At 40.8% G+C, this 21,547-nt stretch overlaps 1 protein-coding gene across 3 annotated transcripts; it reads left to right on the top strand.

Moving 5' to 3' along the window:
* The first annotated feature begins 83 nt into the window (after positions 1-83).
* On the top strand, positions 84-20,224 carry fbxl20 (F-box and leucine-rich repeat protein 20). 3 transcript variants are annotated; one of them, XR_014772413.1, is made up of 17 exons: positions 349-650; positions 6,674-6,735; positions 7,597-7,651; positions 7,814-7,888; positions 8,443-8,537; positions 8,645-8,713; positions 8,797-8,892; positions 9,082-9,208; positions 10,652-10,726; positions 11,743-11,873; positions 13,129-13,189; positions 13,362-13,406; positions 13,502-13,558; positions 13,674-13,886; positions 15,341-15,449; positions 15,547-15,644; positions 19,774-20,224. XR_014772413.1 is itself a non-coding variant. In XM_084743841.1 (16 exons), exons 2-16 carry the CDS (start codon positions 609-611, stop codon positions 15,446-15,448), a joined length of 1,311 nt encoding a protein of 436 aa, XP_084599967.1. In that variant the 5' UTR covers positions 84-342; positions 454-608; the 3' UTR covers positions 15,449-18,720. The 3 variants fall into 3 exon arrangements, 2 of the variants coding, with proteins under 2 accessions (XP_084599967.1, XP_084599968.1); XM_084743841.1 differs by lacking the exon at positions 19,774-20,224 and adding an exon at positions 84-342 and having other exon boundaries at positions 454-650; positions 15,341-18,720; XM_084743842.1 differs by lacking the exon at positions 19,774-20,224 and having other exon boundaries at positions 15,547-18,720.
* The last annotated feature ends 1,323 nt before the right edge of the window (positions 20,225-21,547 follow it).

Here is a 21,547-nt window from a genome sequence, read left to right as displayed (position 1 = left end):
TTTTTAAAAAGCCCTGAACTGGTATCCTTCAAGCCAGGCATTCGTGCTATATTGGTTGTCAACATGTTACCGCCTCACTTTGATATTTATCTTTGCTCCTGAGCTTGTACAGGCCCCACACTGCAATCTTTGTTTAAAGGAACATCCAACAAGTTTATAGTCGTTTTTGCGTTTGGGCAAATGATGCCTCGGTGCAATTTCTTTATATTTATTGTTTTTAAGTGATGTAGGCGTAGCCCCAGCTCTATTTTAACTGCCAGATCCTATTCCTGACGGTCTATTGTGTGGATGGATAGAAAGCTCGCTGTATAGGGGGAGGAAGAGGAGGAGGAGGAGGAGGAGGTGAGGGCGAACCGAGCACAGCAGATAAGAGAACTGGCTTGCTGGCTGCTGCCTGTAGCCCACATTTTTTTTAAAAATCAGAAACAAGAAGTCTTGCCGTCTGTGTTGCAGGGCGAAAAACAACGACATCGCAGCCCCAGGAGCTACCGAGAGGACGGTAGCATGATAGTCGTGGAGGGGAATCGGCAGGAAGAGGGCCCGTATCTGCTGCATTTTACTTCGCCTACACCGAATTCATTGAGTCGGTAGGCTAACCAGCGTCCGACATGGGGAAGGAGGTAAACGGTGTTTCACGGAGCCGGTTTGAGGTGAGTTTATTAACAATATCAACTGACAGTTATTGCCACACATTCAACGTAGCTGTTAAAATGTTAGGATATGGGCCTACGTGATGACTGTCGCTGTGTTTATTGTAAAACTGCGCTCACGGTGAGGCTGTTGATGCAGCTTCCGCAGTCAATGTTTGGGATTAGGTCAAACGTTGTTGTTTTGTTCAAACAACGTATAGCCGAGGCCTGGCGTTCATTTCTCTGATGACACGAGTCGCTATTTTCCACCAAGTCTGTCGCGCTGTTCGTCAGTAAATTGAGTTTTTGTTAAAGGTCCTAAAATGTTGTCCTCGTTTCCCTCTGCGCCGTCAAAACAAAGACACTGAGGCTTACATGGCCACGCCGAGCTCCAGGCGCATATTAGCATATTTATCAAGGAAAAATAAAATGTTGGCTTCAATCTACGACGAAGCTGTAGCTGTTTTAGAAGTGTCCTCGTGTCTGGTGTATTTTTTTAGACGACTTTTTTTTTTGTTATTGTCTGGCGAGCTGGATTATTGTGCATGTCCATGGCCGCTGCGGTTGTGGGGGCCTCGGGTTGTGACTGCTACATGCACCCCGTATTAGCACACAACTATCAACAAATAGGCCCCAGCTGGCTCAGTGTAACCCGGACTGGTAGCAGAAGGGCCACATGTACACACACATAAGCCGCCGTGTTGTTGTTCTGCAGCATTTACCATAAACTTTGTGTCGCAGCCGCAAGCGTAGCTGAATATTTTGGTGAAAACTTGTTCTCAAATGTTGTGTGTCCTGGCCGGTGACATTGGGCCGTGTAGCCTGAGCACTTGGCGATGTGTAATCCCCAGCTAGCGTGGGATTTGTGTGTGGTTTTATTTATTTTTAACGGTGCAACAGCTGACGACTCAGAAGATTCAGGCCGTTACCTTCTGGCTCGACAGCTGCGGTAGAGCTGTTTCGTCAAGCTAACCGGATTTGGGACGGGAAAATACAGGAAGTGGCGTTCTGTTGCTTTCAAAATAAAAGCGAATATTTGTAAACGTTTGTTAGGAACCCTGTTATGAGGGTACCTGCCTTTCAACTTTTAAATTAAGCGATAATAATTATTAGACATTATTTCAAATAGTTTAGTATGGGTTTTATATAAATAGGGCTGTGCAATATATGGATGGTATATTGATATTGTGATGGACATTGTCTCAGATTTTGGGTGTCATTATGCCATGAAATGACATAAGTGTTGTCTTGTCCTGGTTTTAAAGGCTCCACTTAGTCATTATATCCACATTACTGATGATTATTTATCAAAAAGCTTATTGTATTAATATTTTGTGAAAGTGCCGATAGTCATTCCTGGGATATTGTCGCAATATCCAGGTATTTGGTCCAAAAAATTGTGATGGGTCATTTTGGATGGTTTAATTTAAATCAGTGCATCATATTCAATCAGATCTTCATATATTTGGAGCACTCTTTGAGAATTTACAGTATAGTGTACTGTGGTATAATATCAAGATAATATTTATATCCCATATTGCCCAGCCCTACTGCACAATATATAAATTAGAAAAAATCATATCTGATTGTTTTGACAGATATTTTGATTGCAATATTTCGATTTTCATAGAGAAGAAACTATTAAACTCAAGATGATGTGTCATTTGTTGGAGTTTGTACCAAATAAACATGTTTTCTTACACCTGAAGAACAAGATTTGTAGGTCAGGTCGTCTCTGCAGCACTACAGTACTTGACTAAAATGCAGTTTTGTTTATAACCAATTGATCAATTTGAGTAATTCTTAAAGAAAAAATAGGTCAATATTACCCGATTCCAGCTTCTTAAATATGAACGTTTTCTGGTTTCTTTGCTCCTTTATGACAGTGAACTGAATTTCTTTGGGTTGTGGACAAAACAGAACATTTGGGGTTGTCATCGTGGGCTCAGGGAAACACTGATCAACATTTTTCACTATTTTCTGACATTTTATAGACCAAACAACTAATTGATTAATCAAGAAAATAATCAACAGATAAATAGTTAATAAAACTAAATCTTATTTTCAGCCCTACTGTGCTGGCAGTCCACTAATAGCCTTTATATTAAACCAATCTCTGACATTTTGATCATTATTAACAAAAGTTAATTAATAGGGATGGTTGATTTGTCCCTTTGGAGATTTTTAGCATGTCTGTAATGTTCTTATGATTTGTTTAGTCTGTTAAAAATGAGCCAAGAGCCAGTCCAGAAGGCTAATTGTAAGAGTCCTGCGACCAAAGACATTACATTGTCTGCCAGTGAGAGTTTTACTTTGACAGGCCTTGCCAGAAAGGTCCTCTTATATTCTGTCTGGCTTCACTGCTCTGCAGTAGGTACAGATCTGTTGTGTACCAGCCCCTAACAAAAGACTACAGCAGTCTGAAAATTAGACAGGCATTAATGACCCCTAATTCTGTTTCCTAGTTAACAGGAACATGCACATAATAACCATATTGTGGTTGACATTATCACTATGTTGTGTATAATTGGGTGTGCTGATGTAAGAGCTGGTGTGGCAGTTTTAAATTGTTGGCAACAAAACAATCATCTCTTGGGTGTTTAGTTTATCAGTTGTCCTTAACTGCACCCATGGATGTAGGGGGGGATAAACTAAATATGTGAATCTAATTTAGTCACTGATTAAATGTCAGCTTAATATTACAATTACAAGTGTTAAACCGGTCTAAATTTAATCAGAGAATCAGTTTTTTCAGGAGTATCAGCAGTATTTAAAAGTTTTTCTAAAAATGTTATCATTTTGTTTTGCTTCACAATCACCTCTAGCTGGAGGTTACAGCTCAGCCAGCTTTTTACCTCCTGCCAGGCCTGCTTCACTGACTATAGCTGACCAGTGGAGAAAACATAATGCTCACATTCATGCAGCATCAGGTTCATTTTATGTTAGAGTACAAAAGGGGACAGTGTATGCCCGTTGACCATGCGCATCTGGTTCTTTGGAAATGGCCCTGGATTATTTGGCCAGAAAGTAACGCAGTGGAAGGCGAGCTGTCAGAGTCAATTTGCCCCAAATCCAAACGCAAAATGTCTGTCCCTTCTTACTCCCTCAAAATTTTACACGTCTGCGCTGGCAGGCAGCCCCTGCATAGACAGCTGTGTGTGTGAGCGTGCGTGCGTGTGTGTGTGTGGAGTTAGTATGTTTATCAGAGACACATAGAGAGGCTTTGACCCAGAGCTGACTGGATTTTTAAACAGGCAGACCTGTCACTTTGTTTTTGTGAGCTGATGAATAGGTTTGCTTAAGTGTGTAAGTCCCTCAAAATCTATTGAGCTAAAAAGCTATTGTGAATGTGGTTTTAGGATGGACACCCATAATCAAAATAGCACACAATATACTCTGTTAGGACCCGCTCATTATTTCTTTTGTTTCAACACAACAAATAAACATTTGATTTATATTTGGATTGTAGATGTCAGGGCTCAACCGCAAGGATCGCCCGCCTGCCCAGGGCAAGTAAATTACCATGTCAGGCTAGTAAATCTGCCAATTCACTCGTCAAGAAACTGTTAAAAAAAACTAGTTAAATTATTTGATAATCAATTAATCATTAAAGCAAAAAATAGCAGGAAAAACATTGTTTTCAGCCTCTCAAATATGGAGAATTCCTGTTTTTCTCAGTTTATTATCATATTAAACTGAATATCTCTGGGTTTTAAAATAAGACATTTAAAGGGACAGTTCACCCCAAAATCCAAAATGCATATTTTCCCCGATCCTGCAGTGTAGATTGTTTTGGTGTGAGTTGCAGAATCTTGGAGATATTGGTCGCAGAGATGTCTGCCTTCTCTCCAGCAGAACAGGACTAAATGACACTTAGCTTGTGGTGCTCAAAGCACCAAAAATACATTTGAAAAATTCAAAACCAATGTCTCTTTTTCCAAAAATCATGACCCGGTTAGTCAAGATAATTCACAGACCTTGTTGTGAGCAGTTTCATGAAGGAACCGTCTTTCTACAGTAGAAGCTACTGGAACTACTTTAGAACTTACCGTAAGTACTTTCTTTTCTACCAGAATGAAAGTAGTTCCTACTGAAGCTGCTCACAACAAGGTCTATGGTTTGAGCACCATAAGCTGAGTGCCATTTAGTCCCATTATACTGGAGAGAAGGCAGACATCTCTACAGCTGATATCCAAAAATCTGCGACTCTGTGAGCGCTCACATAAAAATGACAGTTTGGTGCATCATTTGACTCGCACTGCACAAAGTGGATCCTTTGCACTGTGGAGAATATAAAAAATATATTACAGCAAGAAGCACCACTGTTGCTGCAAATAAGGGAAGGGACAATGATGTACCGCTAGATTAAAACATGACAATCATCTTTTATCTTTGTTGTTATTTGATAACCACTAATAAATAAAACAATTTGTTCCAGAGCAAGTAAAAAATCGATGTCAGGCAAGTGGATTTCTACCCACTTGAAAAAAAATCCCATTAACGTTGAACCCTGGATGCTTCATATTTGTACCTGTAAAAAAGTAAAGAAATATGGGCTTGAAAATTCCTTGTTGATCTTGTTACAGATGTGTGCCTCTTGTAAATAACATGCCTTCCTGCACTTTTTATTTACACACTAAAGCCCCCACCCCTCAATTACCCTGTCCCTGGTTTAGATTTATCTTCCTAAATCTATAGAGGAAAATGGATTGGACCAGATGTTGCTTCATTCTGATGCTCCCAAACCTCATTGTCCCAACATTGTGCATTTTACAAGCAAGCATATTATGATTTCCCACAAATTATGGCAACCCTGTAGACCTCAATAAGTGTGTGTGTGTGTGTGCGTGTGTGTGTCCATGGTGGATCGTAATAAATGCTCATTTATTGTCTCTGTGTCCTGAGGCGTTTTCTGTGGATTATAAGCTAGTATTTGCACTCGCATTGTGCAATTATTTGTGTGGAAACCCATTAGCTGTTTGCAGAAGCTGGAGCTATTTGTCACAAGAGATGTTTTGTAACTAATTCCAGTTTACATACTCAATGTGAGGCTGCAACTAACAACCATTGTCATTATCAGTCAATCTGCTGGTCATTTTCTTGATTAATCAATTAGTTCTTTGGTCAATAAAATGCCAGAAAATTGTGCAAAATGTCAGTCACTCTTTCCCAAAGTCCAAAGTGACGTCCTCAAATGTCTTGGTTTGTCATCAACCCAAAGATGTTCAGTTTACTGTCATGGAGGAGTAAAGAAACCTAAAAGTATTCACAACTGAGAAGCTGAAATCAGAGAATTTGGACATCTTTTTTTTTTATTAAGAAATGATTCAACATGATTTATCAATTATCAAAATAGTTGTTGTTAGATGACAACTAATTGATTTATGGCAATTATTTTCATTGTCAGTTAATTTGTTGATAAATTGATTGGTCTATAAAATGTAAGAAAATGGTCAAAAATGTTGATCAGTGTTTCCATCAGTCCAAGATGACGTCCTCAGATGTCTTGTTTTGCTGACAATCCAAATATATTCAGTTTACTGTAAAGAAGCCAGAAGATATTCACTTTTAAGAAGCTGGCATCAGAGATTTTGACTTTTTCTTAAAAATGACTCAAACCTATTAATAAGTTATCAAAATAGTGGGCGATAATTCGAATCATTGCAGTTCTAAACTGAATCATTGTTGCAGCTCTATCTCAGTGCAGGCTGCTGTCAGTTCAACAGTGCAAACAACACAAGAAGTAAGGAGAGAATATGCCTGCAGAAAAGATAACATGATAGCTGGGGCCGACAGTACAAAGTCCCGTCCTGCTGATTTCGCTTAGGAGACACAAAATCCAGCCTCCTTTGCTGCTTTATCTTCTGTCACCCTTAGTGTTTCCCAAGACCTGACATTGAATCTATCTCAGCTGATGAGATTACAATCGTTTATCCTTGCTTATATGCTGGGGCTGTCCTTGAGTGAGGTGAGTGGGTGAAGGAGGGCCCCGGCCATGTTAAAACAGGCCGCCAGGACTAATATTATCCTCTGCAACCTTTCAGATGTTCACAAACAGCGATGAGGCAGTCATCAATAAGAAGCTGCCCAAGGAGCTGTTGCTACGGTGAGTGACATCTCAAAACACTTCAGCCAGACTGTCTGCAGGGTTTTTTTTGGAAGCAAAATGGCATGTTGCATACTCCATTACTCACCTCCCTGCCTTCGTTCCTGATCAGCATATCCAATCATGCACAAAGGCACGATTGGCCTTGCACCACCCTCCTCCCTCCACAACACAGACACACACATTGTCCATCTCACCATCACATACTGTAGGCTCACTTGCCCTTTAGCAACTATTTCAACTAAACTAACCACAAGGATGCCAATATCCCCTCGTTCCCTACCCTCCTCCGCTCCCCTAATTCTAAAACTGTAATTAAAAACAGATGCTCGAGGCTATAAAGCATTCAAATTGATTTCAGGCAAAAAAAAAAAAAAAAAACTCAAGAGCCCCTGAGCAAACAGAAAATGAAGGCCATAACTCAAGCCTCGGCCTTGCCAGCCATGCCGCCTGTGCTGCGGCTGCTGACTCTGTGCAGCTTGGCCGTGTTCAGCACCCTGATTTGTGAGGCTGGCAGGCTGCGCTGGGACTCGCCGCATCCCGGCCTCAACTAGAATACAGTTTTTGCTGCATTGAAGGATCTTATAGTAAGTTTCCAGCTCCGTTCCTTCGAAGCAGATCGCGTGTCTTCCTCACCAGGAGCCCACTTTGAGTAAACACGCCTATCCTGCAAACAGAGTAAACACATCTGTCCTGCTGACAGTTAAAGACAATATTAGCTGATTTACGAACACCCCTGTGCTGTGCTGTGCTGTGATTGGAAGCAGACGCAGGGCTGAGTTGAGGGCAGAGTTTAGTGTAAAGAGGAAGCTTCTGGCAGCGGGGATCAGGGTCTCTAAACCGTCCCTGTCTGTCTTCCAGAATCTTCTCCTTTCTGGATGTGGTGACACTCTGTCGCTGTGCCCAGGTCTCACGGGTGAGTCTGTGTTCACAAGGTGTGTGTGTGTGTGTGCACATGTGTGTGTGTGTGACTCTGCGTGTTTGTCTGTGTGTTTTTAGTGTGCGTTCCGTTTATGTATGTTGTACATCTGAGAAAAATCTCCACCCTAAACGTCTGTTTGTCCCTTCCTGCTCTCAGTCCTGGAATGTTCTGGCCCTGGATGGCAGCAACTGGCAACGAATTGACCTCTTTGACTTTCAGAGGGACATTGAGGTGAGCAAATCTGATCTCCTTTTCTTTAACAGTAACTTCAATCTTAGCTGCATGCTTTTCCCTTCACAGGTCACTCTTAAAGGGATAGTTTAGATTATTTCAAGTGGGGTCATATGAGGTATTTATCAAAAAATCAGTGTGTTATGTAGAGTAGATGCTGGTCGACACACCTCAGACAAGAGTAGACAGAAAAATGTATTTTAACCACTTAAAAAATAATAATTACCAGTTGAACAGTATGCTATATTTAGAATGTTTTCTCTGGTTTATCTTGCCGTCAGATGGACTTTTTCAACGGGAAACTGACATTATATCAACCAAATATCGCACTCTTTCGCTTTCACCAGACTCCATAGGCAAAATAAGTAATTTTATCTCGTAGGTCTACCTCTGTCTTCGTGATTTAATTTGTTTGTGCTATAGTGGGACTTTGGTGTTTTAAAAGGTTAGTTTGGATTCACTGAAATCACACAATAACACAAACTAACAGATTTAATCACTAAACTGAGGTGTAGATGCAAATACAGCAGGTTGAGTGGATTTCTTTGTTGCAGGGCCGGGTGGTGGAGAACATCTCAAAGCGATGTGGGGGTTTCCTTAGGAAGCTGAGTCTGCGGGGTTGCCTGGGTGTGGGTGACAGCGCCCTGAGGTGAGTTCGCCGACAGAAGCTAAAAATGAAATTCAACTTGCACTTCTTTTAGGAAGAGAAGTGCAAGTTCAGTTTGACTAAATGTTTTTTTTTCTTTTTGTCTGTAGGACTTTCTCTCAGAACTGTAGAAACATTGAGCTTCTTAGTCTGAACGGCTGCACCAAGATCACTGACAGGTACGTGAAATGTTCTGGGCCACCGGTCTATCAAAATTCTACTTCAAAACCTTCAAAACCCTCATTGTCTTTCTCTTGTGCAGCACGTGTAATAGCCTCAGTAAGTTCTGTCCAAAGCTGAAGCACCTGGACCTCGCCTCCTGTACCTCAATCACCAACCTGTCACTCAAAGCTCTCAGGTGTGTATGATTGCCGTTGTGATGCACACGAACACTGAATTTAACAGATTTAGGATCCTTATTCAACACCCCCAGATACTGGCTGTTATCCCCTCAGTGATTTACTATATGAAGTATTTGATTTATTTCTTTTTACATTTTTTTCTTTTTACACATCTCACTTGTTTGTTTCTGTTTTTCTCCCGTCAGTGAGGGTTGTCCCCTGCTAGAGCAGCTCAACATCTCCTGGTGTGATCAGGTCACCAAGGATGGCATCCAGGCCCTGGTGCGTTCCTGCCCTGGACTCAAAGGCCTTTTCCTCAAGGGATGCACACAGGTACATTTCAGGGGTTTAAGTTACAGTCCATTTCAAGTCGGAAGATGCTATTTCTGAGACGGTATTTGCAATTTCCAATCTAAGTGTGTCCCAGTGCGTCTGCTCGGAAAAACATGGACGTTCACAGCAACTGATGTTTGCGTGGCAAGTCTGTGAGCTTAACAACCATCTAAAGCAGCCGATTTAACAGATTAACACACGTTAAAGCTACTACAAAGAGTTTTAAACTGGTTATGAAATGGTACTGAAAAATACCGATGCCCCTTTATGACCTTCATTATTACTACGGTGAAAACATTAACACTTTTGCTCACAGAGGCCCCCAGAATCAAAAAAATTTTTTAAAAAGTTCCTTGTACTAGCTTTAAAAGAGATGGGAGGATTTTGCTATTACCACATGCTTACAGACACTTTTATCAAGTACAACTCATCTGAATGGAAACTGCAGAGTTGTTACAGCACATTTCACAACACAACCTCTTCTTTAGAGGTTCTAAGAAATTGTGATGACCATTTTTCACATTTTTTTTTACATCTTATAGACTAAATGATTAACCATGGAAATAATCAGCAGATTAATTGATAATGGGAAAAAAAACGGTGCTTGTTTCTTTACACTACATGTAGTAAAGGTTAATGAAAAAGCTTGTGTACCGTTCACTGTGTGATCATATAGTTCAGTGTAAAACTTAATGGGATCAACCTGAAAGGATTTGTACACATTTCTTGTTGCTCAATGCTGCACTTGTATAGTTGACAGTGTTTTGTTGTATGTTTCATCATAGTGGCCTCCCCCATCACACTAACTACCAAGTTCCTCTTCTTTTCATTCTATACGCCGCTGCTACAAACTTAAAATGCATCACTTCGTTTGCAACCATGCATGTTTCTGAGGAAAGACATGCCAGACACCATTTACAGCAAACATAACAAGTCTTCTTACAGCACCGTCCTGTTTCAACGACAATCAAATGCAGATGTCACAGACTTTTAATTTAAAGGACAAAACAACTCACAACATGTACACTCAGTTACCAGAGGTGTTGCATTTGATAGGTGAGATAATATTTGATAAATGTACATTTTTTGTAGACATGTATTTATTTATTTCACAAAGATGTATGTAACAAAATTAAAAGGTGGTCACGCTGATGTAAATCTGCCCCTTGGCAACGCTACATGAAGGAGATATTGGACAGCACAGTATCTTATAGGAGTTACATCAGTATTCTCTATGAACAATATATCATCTTTCCAAAGTTTTAGGTAGGTACGCCAAACCTCATGAAATGTATCTGATTTCTTTTTTCATTGTGCATGTTAAAAGGACCAATCAGTAAAATATTTACTGCGATATCATCATAATCGTAAGGAAATTTGAGAAATTAATTTAAGAGATTTTAAGATGACTGTTGTCTTTCCTTTGTCAATTCTCTTCCACAGCTAGAGGACGAGGCTCTGAAGCATATTGGGGCTCACTGTCCAGAGCTGGTCACACTCAACCTGCAGACATGCTCAGTAAGTACAGTTAACACAGCTGGAAGATGAGCCAAACTCACGCTTTGCCATTTTAGTGACACTTCGTAAGCATATTTCATTCTGCTTAAATGGAAACCCTCTTTAAACAAGGCTGCTGTTGGGAAATTTCCACCATACAGTTCATCTTTTTCTGGTATGCTTGTCTGAACCCTATCAAACTTAAAGGTTATATAAATATATAAACATTATAAAACCTCTGAATCTGGACTTTTGGCTTAAAAGTAGAAAAATACATGAACACTGCTGGTCACTTTCCAGGGTGTGCAGGTCGATGGGCACCCAGTACACGAGGAGCTCTTCACCTCACAGCCACTTGTGGATGTCCAGTTTGAATAGCCTTTAGTCTGTGAGGCCTACTGCTCACACAAAGCATATATTGTCCTTCATCTCCACATGAATGCTCTTCTGATCCTCCATCTCTTCATCATCTTCTTATCTCGCACCTCAGGAACTCAGCGTTTCATCTTGTCCTGGTCGTTCCTTCTCTTTGTTGCCTCTTCCTTTGCTCTTGTCTAGCTCATTTTCACCTGTTCTTTCTCTGCCTGATCTCCACAAAGTTTTCTTGAACAAAACCTAAAACAGAAAGCGCAGGGGAGAGACATTGCTCTCATTAGCTGATTGTTAAAGTGGTAGAAAGCCTCTTTGTCAACATAAAACTAATGAAATCTGGGCTTTTGACATAAAAGTAGAAAAGTATCCAAACCAAGTACATGTTGTGCTCTTCATCTCACAGTCCATTTTGGATGCCCAGCCTGAAGTCTGTGAAGCTCACTCACACAATGCATATATTTTTCCTGATCACCACCAGAATGCTCTGCTCATCATCTGTCTCCATCTCACACCTCAAGAACTCATCATTTCATCTCGTCCCAGTCATTCCTCCTGTTTGTTACACAGCTTTTGTCCCCTGTTACGGTCAGCAATACCGTGTGGATTTAGATTTAAGTGACCCCACGCACACACAAAAACACACACTTTCTCTTTTCTGTGAGCAGCAGATCACAGATGAGGGCCTCATCACAATTTGCCGGGGTTGTCACCGCCTGCAGTCTCTGTGTGTGTCGGGTTGTGCCAATATCACAGACGCCATCCTGCACGCCCTGGGACAAAACTGCCCTCGCCTCAGGTGAGTTCACACGCTTACACACTAGGGTTGTCACAACACCAAAATGTAAACATTTGATACCAGTATAATACCAGTATTTCAATTAACACAAAAATAGGATTTATTTTCTTTGCTTTAATTAACAATCTGCACACAGTGCTGCTACAGAAAAAGTCACTGAACACAGTCTGGTTTTGCTGCAAGTATTGAATTTTCAATATAATAAGTAGCTACCTAGCATTCAAAAATGAGCACTGCAGTCCAAATAGCAAAGTGGAGCCATAGACTGTATATTAAATAGGATGAACTCCTGTTTAATATACAATCTATGGTCAGAGCAAGCTGTTTCCTCTGGTGGCCTCCTACCCAAAATTGAAGCTCAGGCAGTTTGGCTGCAGGGACACTGAACAGAAGCAAGACAAGCGCAATATAATATTTTCACAATGACCATCAACAATGAGAGCCACACTGTAAGCTGATCAGCTGTTTATGACTGTCAGTTGTTTGTCAACGTAAAGCTAAACCTATTATCCTGAAAACAAAAGCCCACTGCTCCAGAAATTTACACCCTGGAGTGTGAGTTCAGTGACTGCCTGTTTGCACTGCATGTTTTAACATATTACGCAATTAACCGTTGTAAAGATCTATTCATTTAAAAAGATATTTAATGATTTCGTAGGCCTCATATACAGACACTTGCTCATTCAGTGAACATTCTGCATTAATTTGAACTGTAATAAACATGAAAGGCAAAGAAACAGGCAAACAAAAACAGATGGTTCGGTCCAGAATGGAAATTTCAAAGAGAACATAGTGACTGAGAAGTCGGTATTTTAACTTGGCATGTTTCCTTAATCTCTTAGTTCTCATCTTAATCCTTAATCTCATAGTTGTTTTATGATTTACTACAGTAAATATATTGATTTCATGAATGAATGAATGATTGACAGTCTTGATCCTGGCAGACAGATCTTGCATCTTGTTTTAAGAGCTTTTCTGAAATGGATGAAAGTTGGACTTTTCGGAAAGAAGTGTTATTCTCTCACAGGTTTTTTTTAGTTCTTGCAACACAAGATTGAACGGTTTGCATTAAATCTCATCTTGAATCTCAATCACTGAATTGATTGAATTATTTAAACCTGCAGTAAACATTTGGTCAATAATGGAGATTGTGGAAAGAAATGAATAAATGTTATCTCAAGCCTAGTTACTATACAGCAGACAGACTGTTGTGATGCCCTTGTTTGAGTCTTTGCTCCTCTCGTTCTCCTTTCAGAATATTAGAAGTGGCTCGCTGCTCACAGCTTACAGACGTGGGCTTCACTACATTAGCAAGGGTGAGTGTGGCATCTGCCTCTTGGTTGCATGCAAACACAGACTCTGCTTACAGATCCAAATATCTAAGCTTGAGGTCATATTTTTTTGTTCAGAAAACATGAAAAAAATGCAAAATATTTTGCAACTTGCATCATGGAGTTTGTCTGTTTACTGTCTCTTTCTCTGTGGCAGAATTGTCATGAGCTTGAGAAGATGGATTTAGAAGAATGTGTGCAGGTAAACAAACAATCCGAGCTACAGAAATACTGTTACCACTGCTGATGTTTGGAGAATGCAGTTTTGGCATTTGTCTGTTTTTATTTTTGCATCAGATCACAGATGGAACGCTCATCCAGCTGTCTATCCACTGCCCTCGTTTGCAAGTCCTGGTGAGTGCGTGCCTGCCACTTAAAACATATTTTGCCTCTGCAGCATTACAAGCACCAAGCAGCAGCTTGTTCTAGCAGGCAGCTAAGTAACGGAGCTACTACTCTGTTCCTGTAGAGCCTGTCTCACTGTGAGCTGATCACTGACGATGGTATCAGACACCTCGGCAGCGGCCCCTGTGCTCACGACCGTCTGGAGGTGATCGAGCTGGACAACTGCCCCCTGATCACAGACGCCTCACTGGAGCACCTGAAGAGCTGCCATAGTCTGGATCGTATTGAGCTCTACGACTGCCAGCAGATCACCCGCGCTGGCATCAAGAGACTAAGGGTGAGTTGTGTGTACAACCCCGATTACATAAAAGTTTGGATGTTGTGTAAAACATAAATTGAAAACAAAATGCAGTGATTTGCAAATCCTTTTTGAGTTATGTTCAATCAAAAACAGCATAAAGACAAGATCTTTATTGTTCAAACTGATAAACTTTATTGCTTTCTTGTAAATAGACGCGCCATTACATCACCTTCTCTTTTAACAACACTCTAAGTGTTTGGGAAGTGAGGACACTAATTGTTGAAATTTGGAAAGTGAAGTTCTTTCTCATTCTTCCTTGTTGTACGGCTTCAGTTGCTCAACAGTCTGTGGTCTCCACTGTTGTACTTTGTGCTTAAAAAATGCACCGCACATTTTCAGTGTGAGACAGGTCTGGACTGCAGGCGGGACACTCTTTTGCTACAAAGCCACGGTGTTGGAACACATGCTGAATGTGTCTCGGCATCGTCTTGCTGACATAAGCAGCATTAATGGGGCCTTCACAGATGTGACAGTTGCGCGTGATGCCATGGGCACCAACACACCACCATAGTGACAACAGTTTTCCGAAGTCTATCAGAGCTCATGTTTATACAATTATGTGGGTTTTTAAAGCAGTGCCGCCTGAAGGGTCAGAGATCACAGGCTTCAATAATGTTTTTTAAGCCTTGCACCTTATCTGCAGAGATTTTTCCAGATTCTCTGAATCTCTTAATGATACTTGTAGATGGTGAAATCCTTAAATTTCTTTGCAGTATTGTGTTGAGAATCATTGTTTTTAGACTGTTGGACTGTTTCCCCATCCATATTTGTGAACAGCTGAGCCTTTCAATGATGCCCCTTTAATAACCAATCATGATCTGGTCACCTGTTACCAATTCACCTGTTTATCTGTTGATTTTCCAAACAGGTGTTTTTTGAGCATTCCACAACTTCTTGTTGAATCCTCGTATCGGTTTGAGCATTAAATATCTTGTCTTTGTGCTGAAATTAATTAAATACAAGAGGAAAGGTATTTGCAAATCATTGCATTCTGTTTTTTTTTACATTTTACACAACGCCCCTTTTTGTTGGAGTTGAGGTCATAGATATGTCCCGTTAGCCTGATTAATAATGCTTGCTAAATGATTCAGACATTTTGTTCCAATTAAACTCTGGTGTTTGAGTCACCCACAAGAAGTGATGAATCCAAACTAAGGTGTGAAATACAAATTATCTGCTCGACAGCAGTGAGTCAACGGAGAGAACTGCTCTCATCAGCAGTAGATCTCACGCCTTGCTTCAATTTTGATATAAATCAATTACAGCCTGACCTGAGTTTGTTGTCAATACTTGCTTTTATTGACAGGTGATACGATCTCAGGATATTGACGAAAAAATATTGCATGTTGTAGCAAAGTGTAGTGACTGCTGTGTTAAGCTTCCCAGCATTTTTATATTTTCATCTATTTTTCCTTCTTTTCTCTCTACAGACCCATCTGCCTAACATCAAAGTGCACGCATATTTCGCTCCCGTAACTCCGCCCCCCTCCGTCGGGGGTAGCCGTCAGAGGTTTTGCCGCTGCTGTGTCCTGCTATGATGTAAAGACAACAACCCCCCCTCTCCTCCCCCCCATGTCCCTCGTACACGCTCCCCGCAGCCCATCACTTGACCCCTGACCTGCTGTCCCCCCTCCAGGCCCCCTGCCACAGAGTACATGCTGGTGTGTCCCCGCCCCCCCCTCTTTGGAGCTGCAGAGAGAAGGAGAGAGCCAAATAACGCTACAGGGTCTCGGGGTAACTTTCCCAAAAAACATTCCCGAATCTCTCCACCACACACAAAACAGGCTTTCACGCGTATACAGACACAAACGCACACACACAGATTAACTCTTAGAAGAATGTCAGAACATTCCTGGTCTGTGTTCAGTGGACAAACCAGTATTACACAGAGGGTTATGAAAAAATCAGATGTGATCACCACTGTTAAGGGATTTAACGCTTCATCAAATGAAGTACAAAAGGCAAAAAAAAACATCTTTTGGTATTCGAGGGGAGCTATACTCTTTTCATTTAGCACTTTGAGACAGATTACAGTTATAGCCTCTAAAAAGAATATTGAAAAAGTTGGAAAAATCCCTCTCACACATATTTCCCTCCATATTGAAGGTCACTTAACAGCTACCTCTAGATGGGAACTGCACTTGAGTAAGACCTGTGTTAGCTTTGTTCTGCAGTCTGTTTATTTCAAAAAAAGGGGCAGCGATGCAGCCAGTAAACTGCCGACACCCCCGACACACACACAGAAAGCAGCAGGAAGCCTATTTTATGATTTTTTTTTTTTTTTAAAGCATACTTGCAGCTATTTGCACTTACAGTAAAGCAATGACGAGACACTTTACAAAGACGGCCATCTCCGAATTTAAGGCTGGCGTTTTACTAACAACACAAATACGAACCTTCACTTACGCGCACACACTGAGCTCGCTACACCTGTACCCTCGCCTCTCTCTGTCTCTCTGTTACAATCAGAAGCTTCAATGTGCTGAAGAGAAAAAAAAGACAAAGTTTAATATTTTTCTAAAAAATGGACACCAATTAAGACTCACAAGTGGGGACTCGAGAAGATGCCAAATGTTGCATGTAACAACTCTAGTTTTTTAAAATCTAATTGTAAATATGAGGACTGTGGAGTCTGAGAGGCGAAGCCAGCTAAACAACAGATGATGAGATGAGATCGGGCAGAGATTGCTTTCGACGGGTCTCTCTGAGGGAACTGCGGCGAAGCTCACATATGCTATACGTGCTGGAGCTTTGGACAGTCAACATGAGCCGGTACTTAATCTGGAGTTTGGCGGAAGAACTGATGCTGGCCTGCGAAAGCTCATGTCAACAATAGAAAAGTTCTAAAGACACTCATTTGACAAAAGAAAAAAAAAAGTCTGACATCACTACATGAATTCATGCTGTCAGACCAGGACAATGGAAAGAAAAAGCCAACTGAAAACAATCAAAAGTACGTCTATTTTTCAGTTAGTTTTATTTCCTTTAGTTGCTCTTGTTTTCGCATCGGTGACGGTTCTGATGACAAGGAACTGGTGAACCACGCGCAGCGGCGAGAGGACGTGCGGCACCGGCGACTCTTCAACTCCTATGAGGCCTTACAGGGGACGGAGTGACAGCATTGTTGCACCCTGCCACCTGTGACCTCCTCCGTCTGTCTGGGACCAGTGACGCTGCCGGGGGTGAAGTCCGGATCAGACCGGTGGACTCACTGCAAGAGGAAGTCAACTGAGTGCACAATTCTGGCCGGCTGACAGATATGATGGACGTTTTTATCACAACGGAGGGCTATAATGGACTGGAGCCCCCTGCCCTATGAAGTATTGAAGCCTTTTCTTATGGATTATCTTCTCCTGCACTTGCACCTGCTTTATTCTGTCTCTTTTTCTTCCCATTTCATTTTATAAATGTGTCTTTTACTGCTTTTCCGTCTGATTTCCTCTGGATCTTTTTCTCTTCTTTTTGCTTTTCTGTTTTGGTGTGGTTTGGATTGCGCCTGCTTTGTGTTTGAAGTCATGAGTTCAGTGTCTCCAAGTTCAGTTTGAGTCCTCTTCCAGTCCTCAGTTTTGATCTGATGGTGTTTGTGTTTTTATTAAGAGTTTATTGTTACTAAATGTCCAGAGTGTAGCCTTTGTCCAGGGGAAGTGTCGGCGCCAGTGCAATTGTAATAAATGTTCAAATTTGAGTTTTTTTAATGTGAGTTGAGCAGGAGTTAATGATGACATGTATGTATGATGTAGGATGTAGTCATTGAATGTTTCCATCAAGGAGAAGTCCTCAGGATGGCTGTTCAGGCGTCGTGTGCTGCTTTAGCAGAATTTTTCTCCCATAAGCGTGCTTTCCGCTCCTTAATTTTTATGCCTTGCTTTTCCAAACGCCCACTCCCATAAAGCACCCTGCCCAAATACATCAAACAAGACAGAAATGGGTAAACCCAGTGTGGAATGTTGATCACTCTCAAATGTCCCCGTTCTGGTTTAAGACGAACGCCAACGGGCAAAAACACTGAACGATGATTCAATTCAGTTTGTGATTTGACAGCTACGGTAGGCAGGATAATACAAGCTGAGATGAATCCAGTGTAATCCAGTCTGATCTGTTTTGTTTGACTGGGGTTTTATGGGGGATTAGGGAACAACTAAGAGTCAAAATGGCGGAGATATCTAATGTACTCTGTCACTGTGCTCCGGGGTTAAGACAGTTAAGTGGAGGAAAAAGGAAAAGTTGTAGGATTTAGACTGTGAGTCTGGTTGTAACACCTGCTTGCCCTCTTCATGCACTGTACGTGGCTTGGGTGTAGTCATCAATGCAGCTAACAACATGTGCTTCTAAGGCCAACACTTTGAATGGATTACTGGTGATAATACTCAACCCACTCCTGATGGTTTTATATGTACAAAAAAAAAATAACCTGTCATCAGTCTTTTCATGGTACAAAATACACTACAGGCTCTTATTTTTCCTCACAGTATCAAACACCTCTGTGTCCTTCTGTCACACCTTCCACCAAGTTTACACAAGTGGAGCTCCTACGCTCTGGATCAGTTTGTTTCGTACACGTTTGGTCCCAAACACTGGAGTAAAAGGTTGAGGATCAGGACAGAGGGCAAGAGGTGGATCTACAGTGTGTGTTCATTGGTAGATTGACACCTGAGAAATTTCAAAAACAATTTTGACAATGACTGTAGTTCATATAATTACTGTAAATCTCTTCCTTTTTTCTTTTCTTTTTTTTTTTTTTTTTTTTTTTTACAATTAACCGATATAAATGAATATGTACGTATGAATAAATATATACCTATATTATTAAGACTTGTCTGTTTTCCTCTCTGGTGTTGAACTCGTATGTGCAATGGTTGTTTAGCCTTGTTGGAGCAGCAGATGGCAGCAGTCGGCTAGTTGTAATGATTCCTCTGTCACTGTTAGCATGAGTTCAGCTCTCAGCTAGTGGCAGAGGTCAGGATCTATCAGCTTTCATCAGTCTAATTGATTTGCTTTAGTCAGGAGCAAAATGCGGAAACTAACAGTTTCCATTATGGAATACTTCATCTTTTTCTGAAAGGAAATCAGAAAAATGAGTCTGAAAGAACAGTTTGTTCTCAAATGAGGCATGATCAAACACAGCAACAGGTCTGTAAGTTCATATCATCCTGCAGGATAAGCTCAGGTGTTAATATTAACATGAATGACTGCTCTGTTGTATTCACATGCCCCAGTAAGTAATGACAATGGCTACATTTACATGCACACACAATTTCTGTTAATGTTCAGAATATGGCAGTATTTTGAGTACGCAGGTCTTGTAGACAGGATATTCTGGTGGGATATTCTGAATTAGGCCTTTTTTTCTTTCCTCCCCCTCTGAACATTTTCCAAATATTCCAAATAATTCAGAATATCCATCTCAGTTGGGGTTTTTTTAAGCAGTGTGTGACACACAGCCTTTTACCTGAGGCTGCTTGGTTTGTCTACAGCAGAGAGCTGTAGAGGCAGAGATGCATGCACAAAAGAAAATCCCAACATTCTGGTCAGACGGCGGAAACACCCCAACTTTTAACACTTTTTTAAAACAAGTTTTTGGACTTGCGCAGATATTGCAATGCAGACCATTTTTGTGCTTTATAATGCTGCTTGTACTAATATTTGAAAGATATATATATATATATAGCACACAGTTGCAAAGTTCTTTACATATAGAATAAAATGCAAAAACAAGAATACATAAATGCATGCATCCAAAAGTCATTCTTCTAGCTGTTCTTTCAAAACTTCACTTTGCGATGTTTGTAAAATTTACCGTATATGTAGATGTAACAATTTGTTTCTTTTCCTTCCTTCTCCTTTTTTCCCTTCGTTTAACCAGGCTGGAGTCCTCATTGTGGTCCCTTTGTTCAAAAGACAGTCCTGTTCAAGAAAGCACCATCCAAACACACTTGTGGACAGGCTTTTACCGTGGAAAGTGTTCGCTTTGGATGAAACTACAGGGAGTATTTGCAATGTTTCTGGCTTATGCAAGTTTGAAACTTGCATGGAGTGAATAGATGATGAATATAAAGTATAGGTTTTACTATTATAGTAAGCTGTTAAAACTATTGTCAGGTGTCCATATGGACACTGGAATAGGTATTGCCTGCTGTCATTATTCCTCCTGTTCATTCTGGCTCTTAAAAGATCCCTTTCTAATACACTTGTATTAAGTAAATGACGGGGGAAATCCACAGTCCTCTTTCTGTGCACACTTACATACTACACATACTTTCTAAAGATAATCTGAAAATAATATTAGGCCTCAGTGATCTGAATTAAATAAATATAATAAATCAAGTAAACATTTGTAGACATTAAGTTCATTCAGGGGTAATTTGGGACACATTGTGACAGAACTGTACTGTAAACTAAAATGAAATCGCATATCTGCTACCTCTCCTTTAAAAACAACATATGAAGCAGATCTGCCAAGTTACAGAAGAGAGGGGAATGTTTTCTCTATGGGTGACTGATTTATTGTAATACTGCAGTTTATATTTCTGTTCAGTTGTAGTATGTCCCTAATTAGCCTGCAATAAAGTCTGATAAAAGTGTAACTGCAGGAAATAATACACTTTAGTTTACAGGACAGTTCTGTTGGAACATGTCCCAAATTACCCTCTAAAAAAGTCAAGTAAGAGTCTAATAAAAGGTCTCATACTGCCTAATAAAGAACATATTATTTCTAGTTTCTGTCTAATTTGATACAGAGTACGGTTTGTTACATACTAACCAACTTCCCCCTGAATTTTGCGCTAAAACCACAGTATCTTTTAACTATTTAAGGAACCCTACCAAGACTGTGACAGACTTGCAAAACTGTTGACCTTAAACTTTAGGGGTTTGAGACATGCAAGGCTTTCGGAGCCCATGGGACACTGCATGCAGAGTCAAGTCTCTATATTAGCGTGTTGCTTACGTAGACATATCTGAGGTGAGAGCACAGACAAACAATCAGTATCAATTTATCCGAGTGGAAAGAGCAGCAGATCTGGTCCTGTGACTGCACCATGACGACCGCTGTCACGGCTGGGATCTGTCTTCCGCCGCATGGGACTCATTTTGTTCCTCTCATCCTTCCCATTGTTTCCCCCATCCCTCCGTCTCCAAATCACTGAGAGATCAATGTGTTTTCACTCCTGTTGTAATGTTCATTTTTAGCAGCTGTGTTCCGGCACCTGGGGTATGATATGGAGGATGAAAGGTGGGTGGAGGCTCAGAGGGAGAAATGTAAATGTGTGTGTGTGTTTCTCTCCTTCAGCTATTCTCTCAACTGTTCTTCGTCTTCTGTGTTGGAAGACAGACGGATCAGATCACAGCTCGCTGCACACCACCCCACCAAGACATTGTGTTTCTGTTTATTTATGACTGCAAAGCCACAGCTTCACATTAGACAACTTTTGACTTGGCTTTTGTTGGCAGAGTGTTCCCTTCAGCAGTCACTCTGCTATCTGCCGTGCCCTGACTCTGACTGAAGCAATAATTAATGTGATAACAGAGGCTCTCTGCCTTTGTATTTACTCTTTTCTCCAACACACCCACACCCAGAGACTTTTTGACAGCTTAGAGCAAACTTTGATGTCAGGCTTGGGTGAAACAGAAAAAATACT

Source organism: Lutjanus erythropterus, chromosome 19 (assembly GCF_056507025.1).
Source record: "Lutjanus erythropterus isolate fLutEry1 chromosome 19, fLutEry1.hap2, whole genome shotgun sequence".
In the NCBI taxonomy this organism is placed as follows: Eukaryota; Metazoa; Chordata; class Actinopteri; order Lutjaniformes; family Lutjanidae; genus Lutjanus; species Lutjanus erythropterus.
Note: the sequence above shows the minus strand (reverse complement) of the source record. Positions and strands in the feature narration are given on the sequence as shown.